The sequence below is a fragment of the Oncorhynchus tshawytscha genome, linkage group LG34, assembly GCF_018296145.1.
Source record: "Oncorhynchus tshawytscha isolate Ot180627B linkage group LG34, Otsh_v2.0, whole genome shotgun sequence".
NCBI lineage: Eukaryota > Metazoa > Chordata > Actinopteri > Salmoniformes > Salmonidae > Oncorhynchus > Oncorhynchus tshawytscha.
The window spans coordinates 1,183,890-1,204,523 of NC_056462.1; the positions used below are offsets into that span (position 1 = coordinate 1,183,890).

General features: G+C 40.6%; 1 protein-coding gene across 1 annotated transcript; it reads right to left on the minus strand.

Moving 5' to 3' along the window:
* Positions 1 to 1,009: 1,009 nt before the first annotated feature.
* Positions 1,010 to 13,316, minus strand: LOC112231577 (synaptopodin-2). The gene is made up of 3 exons (XM_024398275.1): positions 12,575 to 13,316; positions 6,294 to 8,494; positions 1,010 to 2,963 (listed from the first exon to the last, which is right to left on the minus strand). The coding sequence occupies exons 1-3, from the start codon at positions 13,314 to 13,316 to the stop codon at positions 2,424 to 2,426; spliced, it is 3,483 nt and encodes a 1,160-aa protein (XP_024254043.1). The 3' UTR covers positions 1,010 to 2,423.
* Between the last annotated feature and the right edge of the window lie 7,318 nt (positions 13,317 to 20,634).

Consider the following 20,634-nt stretch of genomic DNA (forward strand, 5'->3'; position numbering starts at 1 on the left):
CCACAGACGTCTCAAGTTGAGGGATCATGCAATTGGCATGCTGACTGCAGGAATGTCCACCAGAGCTTTTGCCAGAGAATTTAATGTTCACTTCTCTACCATAAGCAGCCTACAACGTAGAACGTGTTTTAGGGATTTGGGAGCACGTCTTACAACCGCAGACCGAGTAACCACGCGTGCCGAGGACCTCCAGGTCCGGCTTCTTCACCTGGGGGATTGTCAGTGGGGGACGGGGGTGTTGAGGAGTATTTCTGGTTGTAGTAAAGTCTTTTTGTAGGGCAAAACTCATTCTGATTGGCTGGGCATATGCCCTCCCAGGCCCACCCATGGCTGCGGCCCTGCCCAGTCATGTGAAATCCATAGATTAGGGCCTAATGAATTTATTTAAATTGACACATTTCCTTATATGAGCTGTGACTGAAAAATCTTTGAAATTGTTGCATGTTGTGTTTATATTTTTGTTCACTATAGATTTAAATGGTTGGGGTGTCATGTGGCTCTCTTCACAACGACAAAAATGTTTGGCAATGAGATGAGTGAGATTCATTTTTAGTTTTTGTCTCATACTTAACATTTTAACTTTCTCTTTTCAACTTCCTGTGTAAAGTCTCCCACCAGTCGTCTCCCAATAGCTCAGTCTGTGATTATGTAACCATCTCTTTGGTTACTAGTCCCTGGATGGACTTGTGGAGATGCTTTGTGACGGATGTCGGAGCAATAACCTGACATGTTAGCAAAACAAACACTGGCTGCAGTGGAGTGTAACTTCAGAAAAGTACTTTCTCTACTTTACTAACTCCACATTCCACTCCATTTATATACATGTATCTAATATATTACTATGTGTTTTATTGGTATTTCAGCAATTGTTTGTTTCTCAACGAATTCAGCATACCACACATTTTGAATAGGTAAACCAACAATTTCCAAAGTGTAAAAAACATTTGAAAAATCCTACATATCTTACATACATGTTAATGAAATAAAACATCAGAGGCACGGTGTACTCAACAACATTTTATTGGAAGAGTACAATATTTATCGTCAGTGCTGCAACAAATGAACAACACGATCAAGTGATAAAAGTGACAATATCTTCAACACATTCACAAGTGTGGCACATTTCATATGCCTTTCACGGAAGTGCCAAACCAATCGCAGAAACGTCAACCTGTATTCAATGACGTGGTCTAGAATATAGTGTGTGCCTATGTTTTGCAAACTGACAATGGTATGAACAAAAACATTGTTAATGTTCTATATTTCAGCAATGAAATCTGACATTTGATTTATTATTTTAAGAAATGTAAGACATTTGTAAATGTCCTTAATTTTCATAGTAACAGAAAGTGAACTTGAATATTGGTTGTTTTCATCCGTATGTGCACTTGGTACTTACTATCTAACCTGCTACACATGCTATCGCACATATTACACAAACCATCAAGGAACCCTGGCAGTACATTTGAAATCCGCTCTACTATATTGATATTTTAGATGTTACCGCTTACATCACATAACAATACTCAATCCATGTTTCTATTTCGTTTTCATATTATGTGGAAAATAAAACAAGTTATAGGTTCAACACATCTAACTTTCTTTTCCCTTCCATCTGTCATTGTCTCACTCATCACCTTGCAAACCTCTTACTTTTATGCACATGCAAATAAATAATAGGCCTATCATGTATCATTTATCAAAATTCATAAAACGTGTTTAGAATTTAAACTTTTCAGGTACAGAACATTCAATGGAACATGCAGTACATACTATAGATGTGTGTGAATGCACTTCACTGATCAGAATTATAGTGGAGAACGAGAAACCACTTCTTTGCCCCCTGTGGCCACAGGACAAAATGCACAAACAATCCATGCTCAAACCAAAATACTGTACATGCACACACATATAGAAAAACAAACTCCATTTTAAACCAAAGACCATTAACACAGTACTTTTTTTCCCCAGAAATGAAAACCTTTAAAGCTAGACTCCATAATTGTGAAACAAAGTTACTAAAAACAACTAACACTGTTTTTCCCCCTCTGACATCATTGCATGCATTATAGAACAGCAGAATTAATACTACAAATGTTTTTTTTTCACGCTGTGAAACGCTCCTCACCTCAAAACAAAAACAATAACAATGGTGGTGTGGCAAACAGTAGCGCCGTTTCCCTGCAGAATCCATCTTCAAACGTGTAATTCACCTTATCATGCTGCTGTAGACCGTTATCACTATCTGGGTCAGTATTTCCTCATTGATTCCAAACATTTGTCTTAAAATATAAGCACTACCTTGATCAAATTGTTAATTATAATATGCTGGCCCTATTGTTTACATCTGTACATCCAATTATATTTTCTATGTTTGTTCTTACAAGTGCACTGTTTATATGTTTGAATTCTAGCTGAGGAGATTACCTTCTCATAGCTGTGCGTGGCAAGGTAGCATAGAGGGACTGACTCGGGTGGCCCGGTCCTCGACCCATATGTCCAGCGCTAGCACTCACCGCTGACCACAGAGGCTGGGCCTGTCTGAAGGGAGGCCCATAGACAGGGGCAGAGGTCATGCTCATAGACCTAGTATGCATGGCTGGGGGTGGAGCATGATAGTAACCACCACTGACACAGGGTGCGTCCAATGACACCTTGCGCTTCCATTCGTCCGGAGGTTCTGGAAGAGATCGTCGGTTGGCGGTGGAGTTGACGTTAGTGGCGATGGACTGAGGGAAGTTCTGGAATCGGAAGGCATCGTCCACCAGGCCCAAAGGGCTCCGGGAGGCAGCCTCCCAAGGGCTGGGGGGCTTGAGGGCAGCTTTTTCCTGCCAGGAGGTCTGCCTCCCGAGAGATGGATGGAACACAGGGGTGGTCACAGGGGACATAGATGACTGCGAGGGCATGTAGGACATGGAGCACATCCGTCTGGGTAGGGACAGAGAGTAGCTTCTGCCAAGTCCCTGGAAGAAAAGGACATTGTACTGGATTGATGTGATTCTGGTAATATTAAGCATACTGTACACACTGGGGCTCAGGGTCAAAATATAAAATACCAAATGTACTGTAATGCACATGTATTTATGAGGCATTAAATAAATGTGTTCATGACATTGTAACCCTCTGTTCCCAACAAAGAATTTGGGGTAGAATACACAGAAAAACAGTAGTTCTCCACAACCTGGTTTGGCCTGGATTGAGCCGAGAAGGGGAGAAGATTCTCATCCTGTGCACTGGAGTAAGGTGATTCATTTTGCGGTCCAATAAAACACACACAGAAACACACACAGTGTCAGGGAGCATTGCCTCCCGTGAAAGGGCAGGCTATCCCCTTTCAAACTCTTCAAAATGGACACAGGCCAATTCTACTCAACTGTGTGTTCATCACCGTCCATTACATTTCCCCATAATTATTGCTATTTTTTCACAACATAGAAGTCATATCACTCTCGCATACAGTGTCATTGTTGCCTGGAGATTAACACCTATAAATAATCACAGTAGTGAACGGCCCTCAAACCTAATGATGCAACATTACTGCACATTTTGTTCAGTGTTCATGTTCCAAACATACTGTATCTGGGTGACGTAATGGGGTCGTTTCTCCCTAAAATACATGAGTCCCCATGGCCAATTAAGACCAATGGATGGGAAGAGAGTTAGTTTTCAGCACTTACCTTTGGCATGGGTTGATCCTATCGGGTCTCTGCTTAGCAGAGCTAACTTTTCGAAAGGGATAGCAGGTTTTAAAGATGTTGAGTCTGAGCTATATTTGGAAATGAGATGAGCCATTTGCTCATAGCAGGTCTCCATGCAAACATTGGGTTTCAACAAAGACCTGTTTAGAGGACATTACACATTGCCTTGTGGTTTATTGAAAACTTAAACCTACCAAAGCGTCTTATACAGGTGGAAAGGACTCAAATATAGTTTCATTAGCTGTAAAGTAGAAGATGTGATCTAACCTGCATGATGCACAGTGAGGCAATCATTGTTGTATCATTACAGTTTTTAACCAGATATTGCTTAAGGTACTAAGAATTGGCAACATTAATGAATACCTAAGCAACATTAAAATAGAAGAGGTATTACAAATGAATAAAGAGTGTGGTACAATAATTCAAGCGTGATGCATTCATAAAAGAAAACGTTGCAAGAGTCCATGCAGTAGTAATGAAATATGAAAACAAATACACAGGGAAAGTTAAAGGGAGATATTTAATAGCAAGATGGTGCCGAGTACAAGAAGTGCAATTTACAATGGAACAAATAAAAGAGGAAAAATAAATGTAACAAAGGACAGGAAAGGTAAAGTCAGCAATCTGGTTGGAAATTAAAGAAGGATTATTTGTAATATATATATATATATATATATATATATATATATATATATATATCAATTGCGTTTAACCTGAAAATAAATAATGTTTGATGAAGTGTTAAAATGAAGTAACTGGCCATAATTGACAATAAAATACAAAATTCCACATTGTCAACAACACAAAGATGTAGGGGGGACTTTAAAAACACAATTAGCAAAAGCGTTGAGCTGTATCACACTATTAAATATAGTTTGGAATGAGACTGAAGGAATTTTAAGAGGTCTGCATCCAAATATAGTGCCTATTATTCTTCTTCTATTATTATATCTCTTCCAATCATCGTCATCATAAAAGTATGAACAAACCCCCCTGTTTTTATGTAATGCACTCTCATTGATATCGTATTGCATACATTGCAAACATGATTTTGACTAGCATCCAACCTACCTACACTGTTTTACATTTCCTATGGGTATGAACATTACTGTTCCAATAATGGTAATGTTGCATGTGGTCATGAGACCACTGGTGAATACAGGCTACCCTAAATATAAATTAATTTACAACAAAAAAAAGGCGAGGCAAGGCACCATAGACAAACTAGAAATGTTTCCTCTTTTCAGCTGCACACACAACTGATCTCATTTTCCTGAAATTACTCAACACGATGTATCCCTAGTGGGACCAAAGCTTCAGCCAAGGAGGGGACTTTTTTGTTGAATTCTGCCTCTTATGCCTAATGTGTATATCACTTTCCCCTGCTAGTATCTGTATCCTCATGAATGACCTAGCGCTGCAGAAAACAATATAACAGCTACCTAACGGATTGACTTGCTAAACTGTGTATCAATAGCTAGCAAAATTAGCTAACTAGCTTCATTGGCAAACATTACCTTCATTGGTATTAGCAGAAGCTAACATTAGCTTCATTCACATCTTCATTAACAACACCTACAATAGTCTCTCATTCTCAATAGTTTTTCAATCATCTGAGAAACACTCACGTACAGCTACAATAGCCTCTAATTTCATTGTTTTACAAGCTATAAAGCAAACAGACAGCATTATCAAGTTGAAGTGGGGCGTTAACTCAAGCAAAGGAGGTAGATCGAGGAGGGGTGGCCAATTAATGATAACAACCATATGAAGTGATATCTATTGAAATATTCTGTCTGTATAAAATCACTGGTATAAGCCAGATAGTTGGTCTGGAAAATGACTTCAGTGAGAAAGAGGCACTTGTTTTCTTATGTAAATTTCCTATAAATGTAAATGTTCTGCTATTTCTTTCAACATTTTGGTAAAGCATTGTTTTCCCTTGTTGACCTGTCATGCATATTGCACATTCTTTAAAGATTGAATTCATTGTTTAGTTTTGTTGTTCTAAGTTGTAATTTAAAATGTCTTGTGCTAGGTTTGCATACTATGTACAGCAGAAAGTAAGAAGATATAGGGTGACATTTTGACACTGCAACAATGCAAAGATATTACCAAAAACAAGTCAATTTAAAAAAAATACTTGGCAGGACATGTCTAATTATATATCTTTTTTTAAATAAATGGTTCTTTAGAAAAGGTAAGAAATAGTGTATAATCTCTGCATTTTCTGCAACATCAAAATGGGGCAGTGGGTTGGAACTAGTGTTGGAGTACGACATGCCTCCACTGTTTGGTTGCTACCGCTTGTTTTTTGGCAGAAAATGTAGGCCGAGGAGCCATTTGAATGGTACCTCTAGAGAGGACATCAGCATCAAAGGGTATAGAAGACAAAGATGCTGAGTTGACACTGAGAGATAGCTGACAGGGAGTGCTTGTGGGTATAGGGCAGTGGGTGCTTGGAGCTTGGGGAGCTTTGTTGGCGCTATCATGCACAGCAGGTGAAGCATTATGCTTCCAATCCAGTTGCTTGCTAACTGGGAGTGGTTCACTTGACTGTGTAGGTTGACAGTCAAAAGGGTATAGGACACTCACCGATCTAGTAGACTTAGCAGGAGCTATGGGCTTGCTTTGTTGTTTTGCTGGGGGAAGGTCATGGCCAGGGTAAGAGTAAGGAGAAATGGTAAAGGCAGGTCTAGGGCTGACAACAGGGGCAGGTTTAGGGCTCAAGGTTGGGTTTGACTCAGGGGTTTGGATGGGGGCAGTTTTGAGGCTAGGGCTAAGGCCTTCAGCCTCAGTGCCTACGTTATATCTAAAGAGTGATGAGTCCAGCTGATAGGGCTGATGTTTCATGACATCTAGGGCATCCAGGTGCTTGGAGGGTTGTGGTTTGGTTTTCACAGTGGTCTTTGGTTTGATTTTTGGACTTGTTGAATAGGGGTGTTTAGCTGCTGCAGGGGGGTAGAAAGGAGCATGAAGGGGATTGTATGACAAAGGAGGTGGGGCTCGGATGTTGGAAGAGTATCTCCAAGCACCTGGAAGGGAGGCGGTGGGGGAAGGACACTTTGCTTTGTTGGCCTGAACTGTTTCGGCATCCACCACAAACTTCTCCATACGGGTCTGCCTCTTGGCAAAGAGTTCGGCACCTCTTCCCCTCAGAGTTGGACCATTTATGGCTGGACTAACATGGCCCTCAGAGATGTGACCCATTGAAGAAGTAGGTGGTGCCTTGGCTGCGTGGCTGTAAGAGCTCCCTCGTTGGGGTGGGCAAGATGCCACCGAAGGATTTGGGGACTTATTCTTTGAGACTGTGGCTTGGCGAGGTGCCGTGTGAGTTGGGTTCGGGGCCTGAATACTCACTGGGGACCGCGGTGGCTGTGGACTCCAGCTATTCATGGTTGGATGAAGTTGAGAGGGTGATGTTGAGTTGGCTGGTGCCCTGGTGTTCATGGGTGGCTGTGGTCGTGACTGAGTTTGGGGTGGTTCCCGGGGGTTCGCCGTTTGCTGAGGCGAAAGCCAGTCTTGTTGTTTGAAGTATTGCTGAGGAGAAGACCCCACTGGATTTGGGAAAGATGCCGGGATTGGACTCCTTGCCAGGTGAAGTAGCACATTCGAGGGACTCTCCTTCAACCATGGTGGACAGACTGGGTTAATGCTAGGCTTTGGGGCAACAGGTGGGGGATTCTTGTGCTTGACTGTTCGGGGTTGCATAAAGTTGCATGCCTCAGCACCAAGACTAAAGTAGTCTTCCTCTTCGCCTGACTCAATATATGATCTTCTTTCCCCTCTGTTTTGAATATAGGCGTTGGAGGGTTGATCAGAGGCCGCTCTATTTGCACCTCTTCTTTTTGAGTCTGGTAGGATGCCCGTCTTTATCGCTGGTACAGATATGCGTTCGTCACGCGAAGCTATGAAGTCCCCAGTTGGGGACCAGACCTGTGGAACTGTGTGTATAGGGACTGATACCTTGAATTTGAGTTCATGATGCTTCACTGGGCTAGTGACACCACTAAGAGGAGAAAATGGGACAGGTAGTCTGTTTTGGGATCCCAAGAAGGGCTTAGCTGTTCTGTTGGGCACAAGAGGCTTTGGTATGGCACTAGCTAGGAGGTTGGGCATACTGTTCATCATGTGAGCATATTGTTGCATCTCCTGTTGGTTTTCTTTGTACTGCAGATGTTGATTGCCATGACCATCCATGTAGATCTGATCAGCATGCCTTTCGCTGTATTGAATTTGATTGGATTGCACATAAGTTTCATCTGTTTTGTAAGACTTGTACATTTCTGTGTCTTCAAGCTCTACGATACCTTTGACGGGTAAGCCTTTGCGCCTCATTTCCTCGTGCTCTAGGGCAATCTCATCCATCCTCTGGCGGCGCTGCACAAACATCGCCACTCCCTTGCCTTTTGTCTCTGGCAGTTGCTCCATCTCTTCCAGGTGGTGAAATATGTTGGCTATTCCAAGGTTCTCCCAGTTTAAATTGACGTCTCGGTCTCGTACATTCACTGTGTAGTCTTCATCAAGTTCTGAATAATCATTCGTGGCCAAAGTAAACCTGACCGTTTTGCCGTATTCACTTTCTTCGTCTTTGCCGCTTTGGTCGTCAAACTGGTGCTGACCTGTCCCGTAGCTGACAAGTGTATACTTCTTAACCCTTTGCCGACGCTTCTTGAACATTAACACCCCTCTGTTTCTGGGATTTGGTGCATCGGTCAACAGCAAAGCAATGCGTTTACATTTAGACTTGGCTTCCTTCACCTGCCTGTCTGACTGGCTCTCACTCTGTCTGGGCCCTGTGAGGGAGAGATGAGGAGAGAGGACAGAGATAAAAAGAGAATGTAATTACATAAATTATAATTGTTTGCTACCTCAGAATGATGCATATGTAATGTGAGGAGGTATCACATAAAAGTAGCCCACATACAGTACATTACAAGAGAACTGTCTACCCATTTCAAATGATCTGTATCTTGAGAATGTCATCAACCGATTCATTTTAGGGTGTAGCTTTCTCAATTGTCATTTAAGGTAAAGTGCATTCGAAAAGTATTCAGTCCTTCACTTTTTCCACATTTTGTTACGTAACAGCCTTATTCTAAAAGGCAATACATCATTTTTATCTCCTCATCAATTTACACACAGTACCCCATAATGACAAAGCAAAAACGGGTTTTTAGATTTTTTCGCAAATTATTTTAAAAAACCCTGAAATATAACATTTACATAAGTATTCAGACCCTTTACGCAACACTTTGTTGAAGCATCTTTGGCAGCCTCGAGTCTTCTTGGCTATGATACTACAAGCTTGGCATACCTGTATTTGGAGAGTTTCTCAATTTCTTCTCTGCAGCTTCTCTCAAGCTCTTTCAGGCGGGCGGCGGAAACGTCACATCTGGGCACATCTTTTATCAGGTCTCTCCAGAGATGTTGGATTCAAGTCCGTGCTATGGCTGGGCCACACAAGAACATTCAGAAACTTGCCCCGAAGCCACTCCTGCGTTGTTTTGGTTGTGTGCTTAAGGTCATTGTCCTGTTGGAAGGGGAACCTTCACCCCAGCCTGAGGCCTTGAGCGCCCAGGAGTTTTCATCAAGGATCTCTCTGTACTTTGCTCTGCTCATCTTTCCCTCAATCCTCCCAGTCTCCCAGTCCCTGCCACTGAAAAACATCCCCACAGCATGATGCTGCCACCACCATTCTTCACCGTAGGGATGGTATTGGCCAGGTGATGAGCGGTGCCTGGTTTTCTCCAGATGTGGCGCTTGGCCAAGAGTTCAATCTTGAATCTTGTTTCTCATGGCCTGAGAGTCCTTTAGGTGCCAAACTTCAAGCAGGCTATCATGTGCCTTGCTTTTGAAAGGCCTGATTGGTGATGTGCTGCAGAGATGGTGGACCTTCAGGAAGGTTCTCCCATCTCCACAGAGGAGCTCTGTCAGAGTGACCATTGGGTTCTTAGTCACCTGCCTGACCAAGGCCCTTCTCAGTTTGGCTGGGCGGCCAGCTCTAGGAAGAGTCTTGGTGGTTACAAACTTCTTCCACTTAAGAATGATGGAGGTCACTGTTTTCTTGGGGACCTTCAATGCTGCAGACATTTTTTGATACCCTTCCCCCGATCCAATCCTCCAACACAATCCTGTCTCGGAGCTCTACAGACAGTTCCTTCGAACTCATGGCTTGGTTTTTGCTCTGACATGCACTGTCAAATGTGGGACCTTATATAGACAGGTGTGTGCCTTTCCAAATTATGTCCAATCAATTTGATTTACCACATGTGGACTCACATGTGGACATGTGGAATCAAGTTGTAGAAACATCTCAAGGATGATCAATGGAAACAGCAAACCGTCTGAATACTTATGTAAATAAGTTATTTCTGGGGTTTTTTGTTATACATTTGCAAAACTTATGCGGTATTGTGTGAAGATTGACGAGGAAAAACATAAATTGAATAAATTTTAGAATAAGGCTGTAAGTTAACAAAGTGAAGGGGTCTGAATACTTTCCGAATGCATTGTACATGGTGATAGCTGTAGAATATAATGGATATTGAATAGAAATATCGGATTAATACTATACAATGTCAAGTGGTTAATCTTTTGACATTGTTCAACTTAGTTGTTGTGACTTATTGATCTCAGCACCTATGGTAAATCTAGCCTTTCTTAGTCTGGAATATAATTGAATTAGTATGGTTCACATCAAATCCTTTGCCCTTCTGCAAAACAGTTCGTGTTTATGAATGTACAGTGCTAATATCATGACATGATTCATGAGGAAAGGAATTTATCACGTACAGTACCTTAGTTTACTACATTATAAATAGAAGTCTTGGAGGCAGACAATTTTGGAAACAATAAGCTCTATTATTTCATAATGTATTACAAATCATTCAAACATTAATGACCAATATTTTAGAGTAACCTTTCTCTTCATAACATTTAGACATCTCCAAAATAAAAGGAACAAATAGAGAGCTAGAGATTTGAAATGTAGTTCCAGACCTTCTATTTACTATCTTGTCACGATGACTCCTGACAAATGTCTTTCCTATCATATTGTATTTTAGCAAACACTTCCGTTTACTTGAAGCTTCCACCCTAAGGTCTACGGAACACTGTCATCTATTGACGTGATGGATGTCATATGAACTGACTGCACAGTTTTAGCTAAACCCATTATAGTTACCTAGCCAATTACCTGTAGCTTATATAAAGACCCTGTGCAGTCGAGTAATACTTTTAAATAGTTATATTATAAGTAGCAAACGAATGCAAATAATATAAATATGATACTTTTTAAGTTAGATTTTAGTCAGTTGACATTTTGAATTTATTTTGATTTTATCCTAGAGCTATAAAGTTTTTATAGTGCTCACTAGAGGATGATAATATATGTATTTTTGCTGATAAATACATCCAATTTGCATACTAGGATTTGTAACATTAGACTCCGGACACAACCTGTCAATATTACAACTACAAATCTTTACATTAAAATAATACGTTAACTACTATACTCCTACATTGACCGCCAAATTAACACTTTAAATCTTAAAAGGGATGTTCAGTATTATACTATACAGAAGCAACAAATCTATGGAAGTAATGCAGTCCTTTTTAAATGTTCATGGCCAAATCAATTTAAATCAACTAAGTTATTTTGTTTAAAGTTACTTGAAGGTGATCCAGCTTTTTTTAACAGGCACCACATGCCACCATCACTCCCATTGTTTTTAGCTAGTGGTGGCTAAATTTAGCTGAGGTTTAAAGAAAACCATCTAAAATGACATTTTAAAACACTCAACTTCTCCTTAAACACTTCAAATAAGTTATTGCGAAATGTCTTGAAGCACCAGTTTATGTTCGGTCAACCTGATTTATCCATGTTTTTCTGTTATTGTCCATCTGCCAGTGTTGTAGACTGAATGAACGCAAATTATTCATTGCATTTGATATAGTTGAGACTTTAAAAAATAATAACAATGTATAAACACATAATGACACTTTGTGTTAATTTAAATAATATTTATCAAAACATCTGTGGCCCCATTGAAAACGTCACATTTAATGGAAAAAAAACGAAATCGACTACTTAATAAATATATTGTTTGCACGGTGTTTGCAACAAAGTTTTTTGCCATGTGCATAGAGCAAGCAGACAGCAAATCCAAAGAGGGTAAACATTCAGCAACGTTGGACTGCTACTTTTAATGTGCTTTCAGTATCACCTGGACCTGCCGACTCTGCAACTGTGTCCTTTTATTTTTAGGTCCACATTGCAAGATGCAATAAAAACACTAGTGTCATTTCAGAGCTAACTTAGGGGGGGTCTATGAGGCAAGAAAATTGAGGAGCTAACTTTCCATTACACAGTCAAAGCTAACGGTTTGAAAGGGATCGGGTGTCAAGCCAGGATGACACATGTTGGTGTCCGTCAAATTAACATCTGCCAGCCTCATCAGAGGCATGGTCGTATTTTATTCTTATCCACTCAGACTATTAAATGCACAGGAGAGTCAGCCTATATGCCCAGTTCAAATAAAACACACATCCCAGCAGTCATGCCCTTTAGTCCAAATTCAAACATTGCATCATTATCTATTTTGCTTTATAAACGTCACTGTACTTTGTAGCAGCAATAACAGCAGTTCATTGACATGACAAAGAACATGATTTAAGTGACAACAAGCCAGTTACATTTTGACATGCCTTTTCTTTTCAAATTATTGCATTAAAATAACATTTCTAACATTGTTTTATTTCATTATAAGCCGAATGCGACACAGAGAAAGTTACCACATAGTTTTGAGTTGCACAGACTTACATTGGTACACGATCTACAGTAAATGAATGAGGGGGTGGGGGTGGCTACTTACGTGCGCGCCTCACCCTGTGTCTGCTGGGACTGGGGAGATCTCTCTCAGACGCAGAGTTCCACTGCTCTGCCTGCTCAGCACCCTGCGCTGAAATTCCAAAGGATAGATGAGCAGGAGGTGCTTCGCTGTGCCCTCCTTCCTCCAGAGACTCAACACTCCCATTCCCCCTGGCCCCGGTCCCAGAGCCCAGCCTCCTGCCGTCCCCCCTGGGTTGCCCATGGGTCAGAGTTAGGGTCATCTCACTCCGGCCAACGGAGGAAGAGGAGGATGAACGTTGCCTTGACATTTGACACAAGTTGGGGTTCGGGGTGGGGGCTTGTGGGGACTTTGGGGGAATCGGTGAAGGGGTGCTTGGGTAGGATTCGGCATCGGAGCTCAAGGATTCCCCAGGGTAGACGCTACCTGGCCCCTGTGATAAGGTGTCTATCTCCTGGCTTCTGCTGGGGCTCAGTCCCCTGACCAGGCTACGTTCTTCCGGGCTGTAGTTCGATGGTGGTCTCTGATGTTCCACCATGGCTTTCTTGGTGTATGGTTCAGGGGACTCCACAGAATGGGGGGACTCGGCCTGTCTAATGTGGGTGTGCTGTGGATCTATGGGGAGCTCTGTATCACTCTTCCTTTCTTCATAGTAGAATCCATCCCGGGACTCTGAGATGTAAAGGTCGTCAGAGGAGTGACCGTACTCAGAGACTGACCAAGAGTCCATGACAGTGCTCTCCTGGTCCTCTGTTTCTGGCTCCATGTCTAGTATGTTACAGACACAGACAGGGTCCTGGATGTGACAAATGCAACATTTAGAACAAGACAAGAGGCAAGAGAGCATGATAAATAAGAAGACAGGGACCTTCCACTAAGAAATTGATCACGTATACAGTATTAAGTATTCATGATCAATGTCAACAATATCGCCTCGCAGCTCTAAACACAAAGCAGCAAAGCAATGTGATACAATTTGAACACGCACACAGACACATGCACACATGCGCATGCATCAATGTACATGAGCATGCATGCATGTACATGCAAACACGCACATAACACACACACACACCACCATCATTGTCAATTCTGATGAGAGAAAACTGCCTGTATTTCTTTAACTATCTCAAGCAGTCAAGTTAATATTTGATGTTTCAATTAAATTAGCTAATGACACCAAATACGAGCAACTACAGTTCTAACTTGTGCAGCTGATTTAGCCACATGTTCCACAAGAAATTGAGTTTACAATTCAGCTACTGTGTGATCAATGCATTCTTTATTCCTAATAGGAGGCGCAGTGGCTTGCGTCAGCAATTTCTTCAGCACTGCCACCACTCTAAATGGAATGGTATGCAATATCACACTGGAAACAGCATTCACATCCAAGGCGGTTTTCCAAGCTATGATTTATACAAAGAGAGTTTTTTTCCACTCCTCCATACAAACATATCACTCGGCTGAGCGGATTTGGATTGCTGGCATTTCCATTTAAGAACTAAATCCTAGATGTGTTTGATTAAGTGTTGCCAAAAAGAAGTCTCAAAGTTAAATAGCAACAAAGCCACTGCTACTTAATTACAGTTAAGGGTAGCACTTTATATGATAATACTGTTGCTAAGGAAGCTCTTTTTAAAAAATGTTTTATTAAGGGAGCTCTTTCTTTCATATTGTGGCACAGTAAAAGTGTAATATGTAAGAAATGCATGCGCAAATAACACTTTTAATTTTCCCATAACCAAAATCACCAAAAAATTCCCTAACAGTTGTACTATAAACTACCCCAAAACAAGCCCTACATATTAGAAATTACCCAAAACAGTTACTGCAAACATCTTCAATACCAGAAATGACCCCAAAATACTAGAAACTAAATCAAACAGACACCCCAGACTACCTCAAACATCCCAAAAATACCAGACTACCCCAAACAGCTACTCCAAGCTAAGTTTTTGTTTTTGCATAGTTTTGTGGAAGCTGTTTTGGGTAGTTTCTTGTATGGGGTTGTTTGTAGTTATCTGTATGGGGTAAATAGTAGGACCTGTGTTTCAGTAAATCTTGAGTGATGTAATTCTTACAGGAGGGAGGGAATTTAATTTGATTGGTTGAGAGAACATGTGAATTGAGTTGTGAGTTGAGTTACCCTGTGAGGAGGCTAGGTAGAGCACACGTTGCTATCAGTGGTGTAAAGTACTCAAGTAAAAATACTTTAAAGTACTACTTAAGTCATTTTGGGGGTATCTGTACTTTACTATTTATATTTTTGAAAACTTTTACTTTTACTTCACCACATTCCTATTGAAAATAATGTACTTTCTACTCTATACAAATCTCTGACACCCAATAATACTCGTTACATTTTGAAAGCTTAGCAGGACAGGAAAATAATGTTACCGAAGGAGATGGCCGCCGATTTTACGATCTCGTAACCAATTGTGTTATTGTGTAGATTCGCGTTATTTGTAACTTATTTTGTACATAATGTTTCTGCCACCATGTCTTATGACCGAAAAAACAGCTTCTTGATATCAGGGCAGCGAAAACTCACCCCATTCTGGAGGAATTCTTCTTCTTCAACGAGTCGGACGGGAAGGATTTACTCCAGACACCCAACCCTTATCCCCGTCATTTTCAGGAGGAAAAGACGGAGATACAGTTGAAGTCAGAAGTTTACATACACCTTAGCCAAATACATTTAACAATTCCTGACATTAACAATTCCTGACATTTAATCCTAGTATAGTCCCTGTCTTAGGTCAGTTAGGATCACCACTTTATTTTAAGAATGTGAAATGTCAGAATAACAGTAGAGAGAATGATTTATTTCAGATTTTATTTCTTTCATCACATTCCCAGTGGGTCAGAAGTTTACATTACACTCAATTAGTATTTGGTAGCATTGGCTTAAAATTGTTTAACATGGGTCAAACGTTTCGGGTAGCCTTCCACAAGCCTTCCACAATAAAGGTTAATTTTGGCCCATTCCTCCTGACAGAGCTGGGTTACTTGAGTTAGGGTTGTAGGCCTCCTTGCTCGCACATGCTTTTTCAGTTCTGCCCACATATCTTCTATAGGATTGAGGTCAGGGCTTTGTGATGGCCACTCCAATACCTTGACTTTGTTGTCCTTATGCCATTTTGCCACAACTTTGGAAATATGCTTGGGGTCATTGTCCATTTGGAAGACCCACTTGCGACCAAGCTTTAACTTCTTGTCTTGAGATGTTGCTTCAATATATCCACATAATTTTCCTGCCTCATTATGCCATATATTTGTGAAGTGCACCAGTCCCTCCTGCAGCAAAGCACCCCCACAACATGATGCTGCCACCCCCATGCTTCACGATTGGGATGTTGTTCTTCAGCTTGCAAGCTTCCCCCTTTATCCTCCAAACATATCAATGGTCATTATGCCCAAACAGTTCTATTTTTGTTTCATCAGACCAGAGGACATTTCTCCAAAACGTATGATCTTTGTCCCCATGTGCAGTTGCAAACCATAGTCTGGCTTTTCTCATGGCGGTTTTGGAGTACTGGCTTCTTCCTTGTGAGCGGCCTTTCAGGTTATGTCAATATTGGATTCGTTTTATTGTAGATATAGATACTTTTGTACCTGTTTCCTCCAGCATGTTCACAAGGTCCATTGCTGTTGTTCTGGGATTGATTTGCACTTTTCACACCAAAGTACGTTCATCTCTAGGAGACAGAGCGCGTCTCCATTCTGAGCAGTATGATGGATGCGGGGTCCCATGGTGTTTATACTTGCGTACTATTGTTTGTACAGATGAACGTGGTACCTTCAGGCGTTTGGAAATGGCTCCCAAGGATGAACCAGACTTGTGGAGGTCTACATTTTTCTGAGATCTTGAATGATTTCTTTTGAAAGGCAGTGAGTTTGAATGTAGGCCTTGAAATACATCCACAGGAACACCGTCAATTGACTCAAATTATGTCAATTAGCCTATCAGAAGCTTCTAAAGCCATGACATCATTTTCTGGAATTTTCCAAGCTGTTTAAAGGTACAGTCAACTTAGAGTATGTTAACTTCTGACCCACTGGAATTGTGATACAGTGAATTATTAAGTGAAATAATCTGTTTGTAAACAATTGTTGAAAAAATGACTTCTGTCATCCACAAAGTAGATGTCCTAACCGACTTGCCAAAACAATAATTTGTTATCAGGAAATTTGTGGAGTGGTTGAAAAACGAGTTTTAATGACACCAAGCTAAGTGTATGTAAACTTCCGACTTCAACTGAATCGTGGACGACGGTCCGTGTGCCTTGTAAGGATCCATAGCCGAGAGGGTAATCTACCTTTATTATCAGTCCTATTAGCCAATGTGCATAGACGAACTACGAGCACGTATATCCTACCAACGGGACATTAAAAACTGTAATAAAACTGTAATAAAAACTGTAATGTTTCACTGAGTCGTGGCTGAACGACGACATGATTAACATACTGCTAGCGGGTATTAAGCTTTTCGTCAGGATAGAACAGCGGCCTCCGGTAAGATGAGAGGCGACGCCTATGCATATTTGTAAACAACAGCAGGTGCACGAAATCTAAGGAAGGCTCAAGGTTTTGCTCGGCCGAGGTAGAGTATCTCATGATAAGCTGTAGACCACCCTATTTACCTGGAGATTACATCTATATTTTTCTGTCTATATACTACTGCAAATCAATGCTGGCACTTAGACCGCACTCAATGAGCTGCATACAGCCATAAGCAAAAAGGAAAAAGCTCATCCAGAGGTGGCGCTCCTAGTGGCCGGGGACATTAATGCAGGGAAACTCAAATCAGTTTTATCTACATTTCTATCAGTATGTTAAATGAGCAACCAGAAGAAAAAATCTCTAGACCACCTTTACTCCACATACAAAGACGCATACAAAGCTCTCCCTCGCCCTCCATTTGGCAAATCTGACCATAATTATATCCTCCTGATTCCTGCTTACAAGCAAAAAAAGCAGGAAGCACCAGTGACTCAGTCAATAAGAAAGTGGTCAGATGAAGCAGATGCTAAGCTACAGGAATGTTTTGCTAGCACAGACTGGAATATGTCCTGGGATTCTTCCGATGGCATTGAGCAGTACACCACATAAGTCACTGGCTTTGTCGATAAGTGCATCAATGACGTCATCCCCACAGTGACCGTACGTACATACCCCAACCAGAAGCCATGGATTACAGGCAACATCCTCACTGAGCTCAAGGCTTCTCAACAGCTTCTACCCCCAAGCCATAAGACTCCTGAACAGCTAATCAGACCCCTCTTTTACACTGCTGCTACTCTCTGTTAATAATCTATACATAGTCACTTTAACTCTACCTGCATGTACATATCACCTCAACCCTCGACTAACCACTGCCCCCGCACATTGACTCTGTACTGTACTGTACATAGCCTCACTAGTTATTTTGCTGCTGCTGTTGAATTATTTGCTACTTTTATTTTCTATTTTTTCTTTATATATATTTTACTTAACACTTCTTTTTTAAAACATGTTTTATTAACTTCTTAAAGCATTGTTGGTTAAGGGCTTGTAAAGTAAGCATTTCACTGTAAGGTTGTACCTGTTGCATTCGGAGCATGTGACAAATAACATTTGATTTGATTTGAAATGGTCCAGTCACATGCTTATCAAGAGAACATACATGGTCATCCCTACTGCCTCTGGCAGACTCACTAAACATATACTTTGTTTGGAAATTATGTCTGAGTGTTGGAGTGTGCCCCTGGCTATCCATACTTTTAGACCTATACTCAAGTAGTATTTTACTGGGCAAGTTTCACTTTCACCTGCGTCATTTTCTATTAAAGTATCTTCACTTTTACTCAAGTATGACAATTGGGTACTTTTTCCACCAGGTTGCTAAAGATTCTGATGCAACTACACATTGTGTGAGCTCTCTTTCTAGAGCATGAAAGGCAGTTCTTATTCAGGATTTAAAGGGAAATTATTCTCCAAACTCTAATTTAGTCAAATGTTTTCAGCACTTTAAAGTAGTCTAATGTCAAAATGAGTCCATGTCCAGTTATATGTCAAAATAGCAAATATAAGTACCATGTCATTTCCAAATGTGCTCATGTTTTCCATACATTTTGGGTTGAGACATAATATGGATCTGCACGACATATGGCCAGAGACATGGACTCTTCTTGACAAAATACTTCTCTGGAGGTCTGAAAACATCTGCAAAACTTCAATCTTGGATTTTTTATTTTGTTATTTACTTAACTCATTGAGCCCACCTTGTGGAATGGTCCACAATTGCCGTAGTGGTGCAACAATAGCTACACATTTTACCATGGTAAGGGACCTTTAAGCCTAAAGTTGATGGCATCAACCTTGATTTACAGAGAAACCATTGTGCCAACCGTTTAAGATATACTGCACTATCAGCTTTAACTAGGACTAACATACAGCAGACTACATTTAAGGGTCTCCAAAGCTAGTATGTCACCTCTTATCTCGGTTACCCAGAAGTAAAATTTGCGCCAAATTGTCTCTTCCTACATGTGAACCTGTCCATGATAGATTAGTCACCCCTCAGAGCTGGTACTTTGAGATAAAGCATATTTTCGTATTTCCTAAGAAGTGCTTACTCTTCACTGCCATACTTTGATATTTAAGTCCTCAAGCCGCGACTGTGCAGCCACCTCTTGGCCGCTGAGATGTCTGTGACACGAGCTAGTAGCATATTTCTAATATGATCTATGACAATGTTTCTCAGAAGTAGGTCAAGATACCCGTCTTTCTTTTCCATGGAGTTGAGAGTTGTTTTGCAAGGGATCCATGTTCAAATAGGGATGAACAAGGGGACGTTCAGCAAGGCACAACTTTTTGAAACATTCAAATAGAAATATGCCATGTTGCAAAAACATGCCTCTCTGACATGTAGAATAAGAATCATTGTATTTCTATTTGCAACTTTCGACAACATTTGTCTCCTGAACAGGACCATGGAACTAATTAGGGGCACATGGCTACAGTCCAAGACCACAACAGTGAAAGAAAGAAGGTAGCTCAATGGAATAATAGGCACTTTTCATGCATACTGCTTTTGTGCTATGAAGATGACACAAAATGTTTGCAGGCACACTAATTATCCAATAATTCAAAATTATGGCATGGCTAGTAACACATTAATTTACTTTCAACAATAAGGCCTAGACACAGTACACACAGTGTCATTACTACAACAATGTCAAAACAGATTTGATTAACATTAATTTCAGCTGTTGACCTGATGATAATTGTTTTCCTTTTTTTTTATCAGTAATTTGTCCTCACATGGGTTTATAAAAAAAAAATTGTTTTGTTGTCTGTGTATTGTTATTGTCTCATTGTTGTTTTGTTTAGTTATGTTTTGGGGGAGGGGGGGAGGGGGATCGTAACAGTAAATGGGGATCCAAATACACAAATAAATTATACTATTATTATGATATTATGATATTATACTGTAACACACCATGTTATACCTTGTAAAGCTACAGTTTTTTTTATGACAATTTGTATCTATGATGTGTGATACGAATTTACTGACTGCTTTACATTTTTTATAACATTGTACATTTGCTCCCTCTAGCGGTCATGATCTAAAGTGACATAGATCATGCTTCCCTTTGTCAAATCAAACCAAATTTTATTTGTCACATACACATGGTTAGCAGATGTTAATGGTTAGCAGATGTTAATGCGAGTGTAGCGAAATGCTTGTGCTTCTAGTTACAACCATGCAGTAATATCTAACAAGTAATCTAACAATTTCACAACAACTACCTTATACACACAAGTGTAAAGGAATACATAAGAATATGTACATAAAAATGTATATGGATGAGCGATGGCCAAACGGCATAGGCAATGCAGTAGATGGTATAGAGTACAGTATATACATAGGAGATGAGTAGTGTAGGGTATGTAACATTATATAAAGTGGCATAGTTTAAAGGGACTAGTGATACAATTATTACATCCAATTATGAATTATTAAAGTGGCTAGAGATTGAGTCAGTATGTTGGCAGCAGCCACTCAATGTTAGTGATGGCTGTTTAACAGTCTGATGGCC

Excerpts from the sequence above, each read along its gene's own strand:
- LOC112231577 (XM_024398275.1), bottom strand. The coding sequence starts at position 13,316 with ATGGAGCCAGAAACAGAGGACCAGGAGAGCACTGTCATGGACTCTTGG. Across the intron at positions 8,495-12,574 it reads ACACAGGGTGAGGCGCGCAC|GGCCCAGACAGAGTGAGAGC; the intron begins GTAAGTAGCCAC and ends TCTCCCTCACAG. Across the intron at positions 2,964-6,293 it reads CTGCTAAGTCTACTAGATCG|GGACTTGGCAGAAGCTACTC; the intron begins GTGAGTGTCCTA and ends CTTTTCTTCCAG.